Below are 15,946 nucleotides of genomic sequence, written 5' to 3' on the forward strand. Positions count from 1 at the left end.
ATACGTATTTTGTATTTGTATTTCAATTACTCACTAAAAATGTATTTTGTAATTGGTATTTCAAATACGTGACCGTAATGTATTTTGTAATTTGTATTTCAAATACTTTCGTTGTAAAATACATTTCAACGAAATACTTTTATTTTTCAATGTACAGCCTATTATGTGACGTGCATACATTTATATGATATTGAACTCAATGGTGACGTGACGTGTGTGTGTATAAAACGGAACGTTCCCAAAATTAACCTCTATGGTTATGAAAAACTCTGCATCGTAATGTCAAAGACGTCAAAGTCAGGTTATAATTGTCCCACAATTTTCTATCCACTAAGGGTTATAACGAAATTCACAGGACATTGGCGAAATCGCCATTTTTTTTGTGTAATTTTTATTACCGTACATAGTTATTTTTACTTGACATTGGCAAAATCATTGATTATTTCGATGGGGCCATAACATTTAAAAGAAGAAGAAGGGTTATAACAGTTTTAGATTATAACGGCTTTGTGAATTTGTGATTCGAAACTACACTGGCCCAAGCCTAGTGGCCGCCATTAAGGAAATAGAATAGAATTTGTGATTTTTGGTATCACAAAGTAGAAGTCATATTTTTACAAAACTACCGCATATAGTCATTTTTACTTGACATTGGTGAAGTCATCGTTTAGCATATCTTTACCATAGCTTTTAAAAGAAGAAGAAGAAGAAGAAGAAGAAGTGAACCATCTTTCTAATTTGTGTTGTGAACGTACGTGTTATGAACGGCATTATTCCCATACAAGACGAACACTTTATATAGATACTTGTATTGTATATGAAGTATTCGTCTTGTATGGGAATATTAATAATAATTGTACGTACTACTTGCTCTGTAGTACGATTGGTTTAACATATTTTTTCATACATAGAGAACGATGGAGACCATCTACGTCTACCATCTACGTCTGTGGTGTATCCACTAATTTTCACCGAAAAGTATTTCACAGTTTCTGGTAGCAGTACCGGTAACGCTAATAATAACGACGATCAAGACAACGTCCAAGCGACATGTATACAATGTAAAACTATCATCAAAGGTAGTTTGAAAGCAACAAGCAATTTTAGATTGCATTTAAAGGTAGGCCAGGAAATCCATTACTAATTATTCTTGAAAATAACGTTGTGAGCTATAAATATAATACATTATACTATACTAAGTAAATTATCCTGTACTATGCTTATTATAATCTTATAGTATGTTGTAGTATGTTGAGTTTCTGGACACATGTGCATCTAAAAAAATCAACAATAGACCAATTATAAACCAAAAATGACCTATATTGCTGAAACTTTACTCCTTTTTTTTTTAATTATGTACTTATTCTTTATTGTGTTTTTTAGCGAAAGCACCCTGATATTCTTAGCAAATATGAGGAAGATAAAGTAAAGCAAGGTATAACTGGTAAAAGACAGAAATTGTTAAAAATTGAAGAAACAAATTCAAAATTGAAACAAAAACAACTTGATTTTAAATCACAGTCACAGAAGACTACTCAGAAAAAGCTAGATGACAACATCATTAATTACATTATACAGAGTATGAAACCACTTAGCACAGTGGATGACCCCAATTTTGTGAAAATGTTTTCTGACCTTTCAGAAAATTTACATGTAATGTCTAGACGAACACTAGGATGAAAAATTGAAATGTCCCAAAAAGAACTAACAGAAAAACTAATAAACATTTTGAGTAATTTGGACTATGTATCAACTACTGCAGACATATGGTCAACAAAAACTAGAAGCTTCCTTGGTGTAACTGCACACTGGGTAAAATTTTATTGTTTTACTTAGCTATTTACTTTGGGCAGATTTTTAAATCTTCATTTAAGGTCATATAGTATACACGTATGTAAACACTTTATTATACAACTATAAATATAAAAAAAATAACTTTACAACAACTTAGGTAGAAAAATAGTGTACAAAGATGAGCTTGATCGATTGATTGATTGATTGATTGATTGCTATGATCCCATAAAGGGATTTCTTCCATCTAACCTTTGAACAACTGAGAGGATACAACTATCCTCTCAGTTGTTCAAAGGTTAGTTGGTAGCCAACCCATCTACCAACGTAGATGGGTTGGCAATACTGTATGAAAAAGGAATAAAAAACAAAATAAAAGTGATTGCTACATACTCAATAAACACACAGATAAGTTACTTAAATCATACATACAATTACATAATATAATCAATAATAAATGGTGATACTAATACATATAAACTATAATAAAATAAAACTACAAATAAATATTACACATGTAAATGATTTTTTTTTTTGTATACTATAGGTTCAGAAATAGTCTTTCGGGTATGTAATAAACATGTTAATTGATTTATTTATTTATATTTTATTGCATAAAATATGCTATAATATCTTTTTACAATACTTTTAATTTTATATTTATTTTGGTTTCAGATTGATAAAAATACACTTGAAAGCATGAGTTGTGTATTATCTTTTGATCGCTTCAAAGGGTCACATACGTATGATAAAATTGCTGAGATGCTATTTGAAATACAGTCTTTGTTTAAATTAAAACTTGAACAAGTGGTGTCAACAACTACTGACAATGGGTCAAATTTTGTGAAGGCTTTTAGAGAATTTGGCGTTACTAACTATATACCTGATTTTTCTGATGGTGATGCTGACCTTGCAGGTAAGAAAGAAAACAGCTAATTTATAAAAGTCAGAGTGATTACTCTTCAATTTGGCAAAAATTTTACCACTGAATTCTACCCAAAATTCATTGTTTACTGTAATGTGAACTAATATTATTAATTTGTACCAATTGTACATACCTATGTACTTGATATGTTTTTTTTTTTCAGATACTGCGGAAGTTGTTAGAACTTCTTCGAGTATAGCCTCTGACATTCTAAATGATGAGGTTCTGTTACCTCACAACTCAATTGAGGAAATAACAACGAGGGAATTATATTTACCCAGGGAATTATATGTGCTAGCCACACATTAAGTCTTTTGGCCACTACAGACATGAATAATTACATAAAAGAATCTCCCATTAGCAGGGTTCATTACTCAGCAATAGCAAAATGTACTTTGCTCTGGAATATGTCCAGAAGGCCCAAGTCTGCAGAAATAATACAAGAATGTCTTGGGAATCAATTGATATATCCTTGTCCTACAAGGTGGAATTCGCTGTATGATTCAATTGTCCAACTTATGAAAACAAAATCAAAATTAAATGATTTATTTGATAAGTTGGGGAAGACCAACGCTTTCTCGGCTATAGAACTGGAATACCTTGAAGAATTTATAGAGGTACTTAAACCGATTGCAACAGCTTTAGATTACATTCAGGGCAATAATTGTTATTATGGTAAACTTCTGCCTAGCTTAATGTCTGTAAGAACTAGATTAGAAAGGTTACAGGGCAACAATTTAAGACATTTTTCTGGAGTTGTATCTAAATTGAAAGACAGCTTAGAAAAGAGGTTTGATTTGATAACTTTTTAAACTATTTCCCGAAGTTAATGAAGCCATATTGGCATCCTGCTATTACCCTGCCTATAATGCGTTGGCTGCCAGAATCTACCACGTCCGAAGAAAAGCAAAGGATACAAAATCTTGCCATTTACTCTTTAGAGGCTAATTTTAAAAAGCATGAAGAGGGAAGTAGAAGAAGCAGAAATACAAGTAAAGGAGATGATGATTTTATTATTTTTATAAATAGTGACAGTGATCGGCCACAAACATCAAAAATGGAATTAGAGCTAGTGAGCTTTCTAAATGAAAAAAGTAAAGAGCTAACTATTCTTGAACATTACCCAAACATAAAACAAGTTTTCATAAAATTTAATACAAGTCTGTGTTCTTCCGGACCAGTAGAGAGATTATTCTCTTTAGCAGGGTTTATACATTCTCCGACGAGAGGATATTTATCTGATAGCACTTTCAAAAGACTAGTTTTCTTGAAAGGGAATTCTTTTTTTTTTAATTAAAAACTACCTTTTTGATACAGTTGCTCAAAACGTGGTATTGGTCGTACTACAAATCGTGCCGAAAGCTGGATTTGTCGCACTAGTACCTTTTACTTTTATTTTTTTTTTAATTTGCTGTTGTTTCAAGTCTTAAACATAGGACTAATGAGGTTGTATATTTATTAATATTTATGTGCTTTGTGACGTAAATCATTCGTCATTAAAACTTATATTTACATACAAAACTGTATTAAAAATAACTATTTCACTTCTCATGCTCTTAAAGCTCGTATCTATATGCTGGGTGTAGGCTGCATAAAATAAGGAAAAACCCATCACATTAAATATGTTTAATTGTTGCAGTTTTACATTCAATTTTAATTAAATTATCGTTTATTTGTAATATTGCTGTTTAATTTCCTCGCAATCGAAGTGAAAAGCAGAGTGTATAACTCGTTCATAAAACCCATTTTACCCTCGACTTAAGTATCCACCCTCGTCTGCGGCTCAGGTATCCACCTGAGATCCACATCATACTCGTCTCGGGTGAAACGACGCGTTTTATGCACTTGTTTTGTTGTACAATCTACTATATTTTCACTACAGCCCTCTTACCATAGCTACGCATGATAATCGCGACGCCTGCGGTAAAATTAAAATAAGTGCGTGCTATTGGCTATCTGAATTAGATCCAATTGAGATCGCCAAGAGCGCTCACTCAACACACAAGCACCACACACACCCACGCTTTGTACACTTATGCTCCGGCCACACAGAGGCAGTCGCGGAAACGCCGCCGCCGGCCGCGCGTTGCAGTGTGGCAGGGCTCATATGAACTCGTACATTACAAAAATGCCCGCGCCCGGAACGCTTCCGCGGCCGCCTCTGTGTTGCCTGAGCATAAATATCGTATATTTTTTATTTCTTTACACCTGTAAACATTGTTAATTGTATTTCTGTAAAAATAATAATTTAAAACTTATTTTTCAAGATATGTATTGTGGAAGGAAATTGTTGGTTTCCGCATGTCGCGACAGGACAGGTATATTAAAAAAGTATTTTGTAATTTGTATTTGTATTTTGTATTTTAAATACACCCCATGAAAGTATTTTGTATTTTGTATTTCAAATACACCTCAAGAAAGTATTTGGTATTTCGTATTTTAAATACATATAAGGAAGTATTTTGTAATTTGTATTTCAATTAAGACGTAGCATGTATTTTGCCCAGCCCTGTCTATATGCCTATCAACAAAACAAAGCTTGTATTATAGAAACTACCTAGATTTTAACTTAGAAGTTTAAATTATAACATTCTAGTTGGTCAAAGTCAAAAGTCATTTATTCCATTAGTGAAATATTATTATATTACACTTGAAAACGCCATTTTATAAGTTACTTTGAATGTAAGTTTTATACTTAGGAAATGATAATCTTAACAAATACTCCGGAATCATATTGTAATAAAATCATATACCTACAGTTCCCCATAAAAGAATCGTTAACTTTAATGATCTAGTACATACAAACTTAAGCAAACCAGAATCTGTATTTCAGGTGCGATTGGGTAACCAAGATTGTCTGATTTCACTCATCTGCTATGCTAGGTTAAATTAATTTTTTGACCAAATCTTCCATGTCGTACGGATCTTGTAGGTCTTCAACCTCTGAAGCAATTGAGTATGATATTCATCATTGATATATTTTGATAAAGATCAAAATTCTCAAATGGTTTCATCGTAATCTTGTAATTTTTTCGACGATTATTATGTACTCAAGCGCAACCAGGTAAATACAGATTTTGACAACACTCGAGACAAGATTTTACAGTCGAGTACCGTTTAGGAAACAGTAAAACTGAAGAGAACCTCAAGCATTGTTCTAAAATTATGACCCAAGCTGTCACTTCCTCTGACATTACTCAGGTGAACACCGATTACAGATTCTACGCTTGAGTAATGTTCTGGAATAAAAACTCCGCTTGAAATCATACTCAAGTCCTGACTTGAGCATTGAGTAGAATTCTGGAATACGACCTTAGTCGTCAACGATATTATATACAAATGCCCTCTAGTGGCAGGCTGATGTATTTAACTATACTGTTTAAGAACGAGCAACAGCCCTACACCGGCTGTTGTTACTAGATGGAGCCGCTAACACTAAACAGTAATTTAAACATGTATAATAGGAAGTGTATATGTACTGGCAGAATACCAAATGATGCCAAGAAATTCAGGCAGATGTGCTTATTTGATTCTTGATACTTTCTTTTGTCATTATATTTATTAGTCTTTACATTCATGTTGATATCTTCATTTATTATGGTAGGTATTGTTGTTGTTCAATTGAAAAACACATTACAAAATTGTATTTATTTAATTTAAAAAGTTTGCTATAACGCTTCCAACACGGAGGATGATATAAGCTTAACGATTTGTATCATGATCAGTGTTAGAGATAGTTAGCATGTAACAAAGAGGGTTCAACCACGGATACGTTAAATCTTTTAATCATGTTTATTACTACCTTCCACTCCGTTTTCCCTGGCCTGCGCGACATCCTTGGATTCTGATTCTGGGTATGTATAGGTAGATAATTTATGCTACAGAGGTCAAAAGAAATTTTATAGAAATAATTAGCACTGCTTTTGATAGTATGAAGAAGAAATGCGCCATGGATCAGCGTCGAACAAGAAAAAGATTACTTGTTATAATTCACAAACTAGTGGAGTAATCCTTTTCTTGTTCGATCTTTGTATTAATAATTATATTAATACAAAGATCGAACAAGACTGATGACTGTGGAATCGAATCGATCCGGCCGCATTCGTACCGACGTCTTCTGACAAACCAGCGGACCTCACGAATTTTTCCATGCGCTTGTTGCTTTGCATTTGGTTTTTCAACGACTTTTTAGCCGTAGCGCCATCTATGAGAAATCTATGAAAGTATTTCGTCACCCAGCTAGGTAACTTTGCAACTACCAGCCCTGGCTAGAGATGTCGCTATTAACTGTATTTTAAAGTTATATTGAATTTCAATACTATTTGAATTCAATACAAATTTAAAGAAAAAGATTAATATTAAAAAACTAGAACACAAAACGCGTTTATTATTATCCCTTATTTTAACCACTTAATTCACAACTTTTTCTTTATACATTTAGAAGTTGACACTTTTATTACTGTAACTTGTATAACTCAAAAAATAGTTTAAAGAATCATTCAGGTCGTTCTTAATGCTCACAAGTATTTTTTTTTTTTTGAGAATGTATGTTTGAAATTATGATTTATTTAGAATGGCAGTACACTCTGATTACAAACCAATAGGCAAATGGAGCCGCGGACTTCTATATTAAACTGGACCGCGCAGTAAGTTAACAAAACGAGCCGAGTGAGAGGCTTCAAAGTAGTTATGCGTCTCTTTCTAATAGGGTGTTCATTAATTTTTCAGCCAGCCATATTATTTTTAACTTTTTAGTTTGTACAGAAAATGTGGCCGCTTATGGATGATCAAAACTACTAATATTATTCCACAAATTAGTTTACTTATTTGTTAAGCTACTTTATATAGAACGTTTCATTGTTGATAACAATTTTTTTCTGTATTATTATAGTAAAAGCATGTTACCTAAGCAAATATTTATATCCAAAATTTAAAAAATTAATACACTAGACCTTAGAATAATAACGCACTAGACACTATTTTGGAAAGGACAAAACCCGTCATTTTTTCTTAAAAAAAAACTTTAACGAGCTATGGTAACGTTGATTATAAGGCACAAATAATCCGCTATAAAAAAATTCCATCCTCTAAGGCTATAAACTGAGAAAGTGCATTAAGGCAGTACGACAAAACATGTTTCCTAGGGTCGTATTCTAGAACTCTACTGAATGCTCAAGTCAGGATTTGAGTGTGGTTTAAAGACTCGAAATCATACACAAGTCCCTGCCATTAGGGTCGTATTTCCAGTGCTTGAAATCATACTCAGATCCTGACTTGAGCATTGAGTAGAGTTCTGGAATACGACCCTTTACTTTGTTTATGACGACACTACCTCTAAAAGATTTTATTTATCGTTGGTAAATTATTAGACAAGGACAGACCACTACTTCGAGCTATTTCACGCAGCTCGGTTTTTTACTTTTACTTAAAATAAACCTTAACATAACCAAATAAGGTGTAAATTTGGTATATCGAAGCGAGGGATCCAGTTTATGAAGTATATAAATCCGTGGATGGAGCCTACGTTCAAGTCACGACGTTTTTCATTGACTGTGTGCGTGACCACTAGGAAGAGCACTGTAAGGTTACGCGCATTTGTGTGCATGTTAGATGCAGCGAAAAAAACTCCCGCAAATAATTGAATAGTACGGTGGTGAGGTGAAACAATCTTACATCCAATAAAATATTTAATTATTACATAATTGCTAAATCTTCGCAACCCTTCATAGCTACTAATATAACCGACCACTCGCATAGCTGCTTATTTATTCTATTCCGGTCCTTGTTCTTTTGTCTCCTTAGTTAATTGTTAACTCGTTACCGTTCGCATTTTTCTCTACCTTATGCTTCGAAAATGATTTAGTGGCACTAGAGCTCCTTGTGAAAGAGTTCGTCCAGCGAAATACTGCCACCTTACCTATTTCCGCCGCCAAGCAGTAATGTGAGCATTACTGCGTTCCGGTTTCTGGTGAAATTACAGGCACATGGGACTTGCCAACGTGGCTCAGGGTGACTGGCGCAGTGGCAGTGCCACTCAGATCTCTGTGATTTAAAGCTCTGAGTGGCACTGCGACTGTTATGGGCAGGCGTGTCGCTTACCACCAGGCTCGCGACTTGTTCGTCTCCTCTCTTAGTATCATAAAATAAAATAAAAACATTGCAATTATGAAATTACAAAAATTGTGATGCGTTGGCACCTGTAGCATACGCTACTACTGCACGCTCAACAATTACCTCGCGGTGTATACGAATTTGCTTCAGATGTCTGCGGTCTATTCTACTCTACGGGCGTCACGTAGACTTCTTCAGTGTTGTTTCGGCGCTAGAGCATTTTTCAAGTCCTCCGTTGTATACAAGGTGGCGGGAGCCGGTGGTATCGAGTACGTAATTTTTATATTCCACTTTATTGTTGTATGTACATACGAAGCGCGACATTGCGCGGAAAGTGCCGATCTCGACATGTTGAACGTTAACCGTATACAATTTATAGTCCATTTACACCACAAAGGATTTCATAGTTTGCCGACATTAAAACGCAGGATTAATCATTAGTTTTTTTTTAAATAATAATAAATCCACGGCTGGACGTCGCGTGGAAAATTACAATTATAGTATATTTGGTACAAAAGTCACAACATAAGTATACGATAAATAGGTAAAATATCAACAGACTCTTATTTACAAACAATGTACAAGACAATCAACAACGGCGGGGGCCGGGCGGGGGCCGGGCGGGGGCCGGGCGGGGCTCAGGGCAGCGGCTCGACGTAGTTCTCGGGCACGAGGCCGGTGCGGCCGTTGAGCGTGCCGCGCAGCCAGCCGGGCTCGGGCGACGGCGCCACGTTGGTGATGATCTGGTTGGGCTCGAACGACAGCTCGCCCTCGCTCTCGCCCAGGCAGGCGTACAGCGTGCGCACGCGCGCGCACCGCAGCGGCGCCGCGCGCGCCTGCAGCACCAGCGGCGGCGACGCGCCGTGCGAGTTGTGCGACGACACCGACTCGGCCGACGAGCTGCTGGACGGCGGCGCGCGCGGCGGCGCCCGCAGCAGCGCGTGCGCCAGCGGCAGCGGCGCGTACGGCGGCGCCGGCGCCGGCGCCCCGGCCGGGCACACCAGCTGCTGCAGCAGCTGCTGGTGGTGCGGCGAGAAGCGCGCGGCCGCGCCGCCGGCCACCTGCAGGCCCGCCGCGTCGGGGCGCGCCTCGCCGGGCGCGGTCGCGGGGGAGGCCCTGCAAACGACCACGCGACCCTGTACTCGCTGCTCTCGGCGCGGTTGCTATTCTTTCTTCGTGTTCAAAATTTACGTCAATATTTTCGTAATTGTAATGCGAGTGTCGCGCTAGTACTTCGGCCGAAAATAGGTACTCGAACGAGCGATGAACGTTTGATCACAATTTGTATTGCACTGAACTTCGATCGTCAGCATCGTTCGGTGACGTAGCCCGAAACGGATAGCGACGCATACGCGGCTCCGAGACGCAGTTGTCCGCGTTGCCGTTCTCTGCGCGCACTCGGCCCCGTGTTATCGAACGTCGCGCAAATACTGACGCGCGAGGAAAAGAGCGAGACACCAACCCGGCGATCACGAATCCGGAAAGGCAGATGATCATGGCGAACGAAAGGCTGGCGATGGCGGCTACGCCACACCGTCAGCTCGGGGGCAGCGTTTGCGTCGGAATGGGTGCGAGCGGAGACGCGGCCGACTTATAGCGGCGAGCCCCGCGGCAGCTGCGCTCGCGCCGCACACGTGTGCGAGTGCGCACCTGCCGCGAGCACCTGGCGAGCGCCTCGCCGCTTACCGCCCGCAGGTAGAGATGCGCCCCTCCACTTGCCCCTCGCTTTATCTCCGCCGCGTGCGCAGCGTGCGACCTTACCGCCAACGCCTTAAGATCCTCGGTGCGCTGCCCGGCAGCTGCAGACTCGCTCCGATCGCAAAACAGTTGTAGAAATAAATAAAACGACGAATCCCTTAACGGTTCTAGCCGAACAAATGTCTGTTCAAACCTTTTCTCCCGGTGCTCGTATAAACGGGGACTAAAACTAAAGGAATGAACACATTGCAGCACTGGCCAAATTGTTTTAACATCCCCAGGATTATACGGACAGGCTTCTTTACGTAATTACTAATTATAATAGATTCTCCATTTCTAGTTATATCAGTTTCTTTAGGATATGTATAATTTCCTAAGTTGCATTACATTTATTTTTAACATTTAAAATGTAGTATATAGAAGTACATATAATTATTTTGTGAGCGTTGAGCCTCGTACATACATTTCTTTAGCCTTTTAGAGTATAGTTTATGAAAAGTTCATAAACAGTATAGTGTATTTTTTTCCTGCGGCACAATTTAATGCCTCGCCAAAACCAGAAATGTAACGAATTAAACATATTATTAGGAGTTCTTAGGTTTTCGCGATTGTTACACATAAGAAATGAAACTATTTTTCCGGATTTAACGAAACGTCGGTTTGTTTGAAAAAATCAAATATACGCGATTTAAATCCGGAAAAATAGTTTCATTTCCTATATTATTACGAGTTCAGCTAAATAGTTAAGCTAAGTCGAACCGTAAACCGTTTAAATATTTTCTAAATTTAATAATTGCGTTTTGACAAATTGTGCATCGAATTGAGATTTTTTTGTATTTGGCTGTAAAGCGACGGCACCTGGTTGATTTTTATTTTGTAGGAAAATGGCACGGGCCGACATTGTGAAGAGCCTGACACTCGCAAAACCGTAAGCTCAGGCGGCCTAATACATATTATTTTGATTCATATTGCTTATTTATTTGGGATATAATTTGAAAAAACAAATATACGCGATTTAAATCCGGAAAAATAGTTTCAATTTCTATTTATCAAATATTGTCATCTCAAATGTCGGACCTGTATGAGGATAAGCGTAATGGGCTACTTTTATTATATAAGCACTGATTGCAATAGAGCGCGTTCACGGTTAGCACCGATGCGGCATGGCATCGGCAGGTGCGCGCGCGCAGCTGTGACCGCATTCTTATCTGCGCCGTCGTCGCCGACGCGACGATGCAAGCTCCTGCGAGATCCCTCGGCGTCTATCGCGGGCCGGCCCGAGTCGGGCACGTACCCCATTGAACACGAACGCGACCACCGACAATAGCCTCTGCGCGCGCGCGGAACAAAGGCGCACTGTCATAATTGCAGCAGGCAAAGCACTTGTACGAGTCGGCAGTGCCCGAACAGGAACATAATTATATTGTAACAATCACTCGAACTGGACCTCAACAACGAACTGTCGCGCGTTGACGTTTTTTACAATTATTTTTATTTTTCAATACAAATAACCCCGCACGAAGAGTTGTACTTTCGTCTGTCCAAACCGACAAATAAAAAAGTAACAACTTTGTTAAATTATTATAATTGTTGTACTTACTTTACGACCGATTTTCGGTATTTTAATATTCTACTTATCAAAAATTCGTCATTTTTCGTAGTCATTATTTGCTGATAGTTCGGATACGTTAAGATGCGGGGGTGCGGGTGGAGGAGTGCGTGAGTTGTAAGGATTCTTAGGTGTTATTATTATCTACAGGATATACATATATAGGAATCTGTCGCCGTCTCCTCGCGCACGAGCGGCAACGGGAGAGGCGTAGGCGCGGTGTCCACTGCGGCGCGGCCGAGATACACTGACGTCACTTGCAGCGGCGGGCGAACGGTGGATAGCGCCTGCATCGGGGCTGTCGTCTGGCGTGCCCAACGGCGGCGGTCGACCGACCGGTCCTGCGGGGCGGGCGCGACATTCTTGTCGCGAAAACTGATCGCACGTCAGGTGCTTCCCGCTCCGCGGCCATTTGTTTCGACTACACGCATCGAACGGCGCACTGCTAAACACGGATCTACCTACGGAGAGTGTTTAGGCAGTACCAAGGGTTAATAATAAAATTGACGTTCTTTATTTGCATAATGATTGCATTGGAAATGTAATTATTCTTTCGGATCTAGATCGCGTTACATTCTTTTTCAAGTCGGTCAGAGATTTTTACGGGTCCCGTGGGTCACGGTAAGGTCATCAACCGGTTATGTGTAATATAAATTCGAACCACCCTATTTTCAATATACTTAGAAAATTCATTAATTTTATTGATAACTTACCGTAGAACATTCCAGTTTACACTACATACACTTTGCAAAGTATTTTATTTAAACAACATTCCGCACACGAAAGCAAATACTGTCGTAACTCAAGGTTGTGGAATTGAGAGAACACGATTGGAAAATGAAAAAAAAAAACAATGAAGAAACCAATACACAGTGTTATTTGTAATTGGGACAGTATAGAGAAAACCGAAATTATACGATACAGGAAAGCTGTCTTAGGACACATAAGTTTTTTTGTGAATACAATTTTTGGCAGTTAATTTTTTGGTCAAGCGTGTGTTGTCCATAATAGTGAATAATTATTATTTTTGAGTACCGATCGACTCAGTTTCATGTAAGTATCATTTTACTCATAAAATGTTAAAATGACATTTGTAGGGTTGCCAGTTTTCATAAAATTTTAAATAGTTATGAAGTTGTTGTCGATAGTTTTATCGATAGATTGTGAAAGATGATAGTGTTTTGCCAAAATGTTACGACATTCTAATGATTACTGATTGTGTTACTGCCTTCTTTATTTTTATTTTGACAGTTGGCTTGCTAGTATCGAAATCAATTTTTATTCTTATACTTTTTTAACAAGAACAGCCGGATTATCTATGTTGAGTTAAAGTGAAAAATTTTAAAATATATCTCCTCTTTGTATTTTTCATAAACATTTCTAAATACAGTGTATGTACCTATGTATGAAGTTACAAAAAGTGACAATTCAAATGAACCTGTGCCCAGCAGTTGGACGATTAATGGGCCGATGATGATTCAAATGAAACAACTATTTATTGCATAAGACTGACTGACCAACATTCAGTCGACAGTGGATAGAATACTTATCGCCTGCAATCAATCACTAGCTGCTCGCAAGCGGGCAACAGTTTTTCGCAACGAACTGTCATTCTACTCCGTCTTCAAAAAAAGACCATAACAATTCATTTTATTTTGGGACAAATATCAATATTGTGTAAATTCGGTAATCCTTATAAACTTCTTCTTAGAGTGCCTCCCCAATCCTGAAGGTTTGCCGACAGCTTCTTGTATTTGTCTCCATCAGCAGCCAACCGGACTCCCGGGCGTTCCGCAGCCACGATTTCTTCCTTCGCCCAGCAAGCTACGCGCTTTTTTTGTTGCACTTTGTCCATCATTATCAGCTGTAGCAGCGTGTATCTATCGTTTCTGATCACGTGTCCATGATCCTCTATTTTGCGCCTTTTGACAGATGGCATCATTTTCCGGGACGTATAAACGTCCTGAAGCACGGTTTCGTTCGTGACCCTGTCCAACCAATCAAATGCCTGCAGGCGTCTTGTAGTGTGTCTTCTTTTGAGGTCCACTTTTCGCAGATGTACATGACGATAGGCCAGATGGGGGATACAAGTAGCTTTATGTTCTGTTGACGACAGCACAAAACTTTCCTCATTTGTTAAAAATTTATTAAATTCATTAGTCAAACGAAATTAGAAAAAACTATTATAAGTATGCAGCACTACTTGTGTACTGAGGAAATATTGGAGGTAAGGATAAACTATTATTCCCGTCGAAATTAGGATTTTTTTAAATTCAATGAATCACCTGTCATAACATCCTGGGTAGATAATGGCCTGGAATGGAAAACGGTTCGTCGAACTTAATTGGATGTGTGGGTTTTGGCAGGACATGTTCGCAGACTTTTTAATTTAATTTTTAAATTCCGCGACGGTATAGATCCGAAACATCCTTTTCAATGTGCAACTGTCGCGAAAACCTAATAACTGGGTAATGATGCATTTCAAAGGATTTGTGAACGTGTTATCGTTTAGATAACCGGGTAAGCGGCCACTTTTATCTATGAATTACTATTTCAGATTTTTTCTCTTAAAAAAGCTAAAAGCTTTTTTCTCTAAAAGCAAAGAAATGTTGCGAACGCCAAATATCGACTGTGTGACTGAACTTTTTGCAAGACCCTATTCTCCTATTTGGTGTAATGTAAAAACAGAAGTTTACTTTGCGTGGGAGGATGCGTCTGCGTACTGCTGTGTAGCAAAAATTCGAAAGCGATATTGAGTGAACGTCATTCCGCCAGGTTCTCGTATCAGAAAGTTGAAGGTATGTACATACAAACCACATGTCCCCTGAAACAACTTCATACAATGACAAGTCTATGTACCAATATACATGTGCATCATATCAGGCATATAATATAAATACATAGGACATTAGAGTCCGGAAGCGTATTTTGAACAATATTTACCTGCTCTCGTATGCGTCACAGTTTAAAATAGAAAAGGCACTTCTCGGTGATCCGGTTTCCTCGTGGAAGGCACGGAAGTTAGTAGAATAGCAGCACAATTTTAAAGTGCGAACTGGGAGATAACGCGATCGGTCAGTATTTCCAGCTGGTATTCCCGTTTCCTTACTTGTAATTGGCTCGTACCTGAGCAGGCCGTTGTGGGCGGGGCCGGCGGAGGGCTGCGGCGCGGGGGGCGGCAGCGGCGCCTCGAAGATGTCGCGGTAGTGCTCCAGCATGGTCTCCACCAGCACGTTGCAGAACTTGAGCTCGAGGATGGAGGCCACCGTGTCGGTGTCGGCGCGCAGCAGCGTCGGGCCCCAGCACACCGCCAGGTTGGACGCGGACATGAGGTTCTTGTCGCTGCGCGCCGCCACGCTGCAAGCACGCGGCGTGAGCGGCGGCGGCGCGGGCCCGGCGGGGGCGGGGCCGGCGCGGCCGCGACTCACTTGCGCAGGTGCTGCAGCACCAGCGTCAGCATGTCGTAGTTGGGCTGCGGCAGCGCGCGCACCAGCGCGTGCAGCGCCGCCACGCGCTCCTCGCGGCTCTCGCACTCTGCAACGAGAGGCGGGTGAGGCGGGGGCGGGGCGGGGCCGGCGGGGCGGGCGGCGGACGGTGCACCCACTGGCGGCCTGGATGAGCTGGCGGTGCAGGCGGCGCGTGAGCAGGCGGTCGGGCAGCGCGCGCAGGTAGCTCTTGAGCGCCGACGTGAGCGTGCGCGACTCCCACTCGGTGGGGTCGTGCAGGCGCGCGGGCGGCGGCAGGCGGCGCGGGTCGGCGGCCGCGGCCACGAGGCGCGCCACCTTGGAGGCCACGCCGGCCACGCGGTACAG

The 15,946-nt window shown here is 40.0% G+C and overlaps 2 protein-coding genes across 4 annotated transcripts in view; one reads left to right on the plus strand and one right to left on the minus strand.

Moving 5' to 3' along the window:
- Positions 1-514: 514 nt before the first annotated feature.
- On the plus strand, positions 515-4,219 carry LOC113227641. 3 transcript variants are annotated; one of them, XR_003310218.1, is made up of 5 exons: positions 515-751; positions 912-1,120; positions 1,384-1,812; positions 2,467-2,707; positions 2,880-4,219. XR_003310218.1 is itself a non-coding variant. In XM_026460602.1 (4 exons), the coding sequence occupies exons 2-4, from the start codon at positions 1,690-1,692 to the stop codon at positions 3,023-3,025; spliced, it is 510 nt and encodes a 169-aa protein (XP_026316387.1). In that variant the 5' UTR covers positions 914-1,120; positions 1,384-1,689; the 3' UTR covers positions 3,026-4,218. The 3 variants fall into 3 exon arrangements, 1 of the variants encoding a protein (XP_026316387.1); XR_003310219.1 differs by having other exon boundaries at positions 990-1,120; XM_026460602.1 differs by lacking the exon at positions 515-751 and having other exon boundaries at positions 914-1,120; positions 2,880-4,218.
- Positions 4,220-9,420: 5,201 nt separating this feature from the next.
- The window catches only part of LOC113227638 (rho GTPase-activating protein 26), a 40,496-nt gene continuing 33,970 nt past the window's right edge, over positions 9,421-15,946 (minus strand). The window contains exons 5-12 of the mRNA XM_026460597.1: positions 15,739-15,943; positions 15,563-15,668; positions 15,078-15,491; positions 13,873-14,056; positions 12,311-12,475; positions 11,655-11,881; positions 10,419-10,637; positions 9,421-9,943 (exon numbers count right to left, since the gene is read on the minus strand). Of these exons, the coding sequence (XP_026316382.1) occupies positions 9,466-9,943; positions 10,419-10,637; positions 11,655-11,881; positions 12,311-12,475; positions 13,873-14,056; positions 15,078-15,491; positions 15,563-15,668; positions 15,739-15,943 (1,998 nt within the window). The 3' untranslated portion in view covers positions 9,421-9,465. The remainder of the gene's footprint in view (positions 9,944-10,418; positions 10,638-11,654; positions 11,882-12,310; positions 12,476-13,872; positions 14,057-15,077; positions 15,492-15,562; positions 15,669-15,738; positions 15,944-15,946) is intronic.

Source organism: Hyposmocoma kahamanoa, unplaced genomic scaffold (genome assembly GCF_003589595.1).
Source record: "Hyposmocoma kahamanoa isolate Upper Pololo Valley unplaced genomic scaffold, ASM358959v1 212, whole genome shotgun sequence".
Classification (NCBI taxonomy): domain Eukaryota; kingdom Metazoa; phylum Arthropoda; class Insecta; order Lepidoptera; family Cosmopterigidae; genus Hyposmocoma; species Hyposmocoma kahamanoa.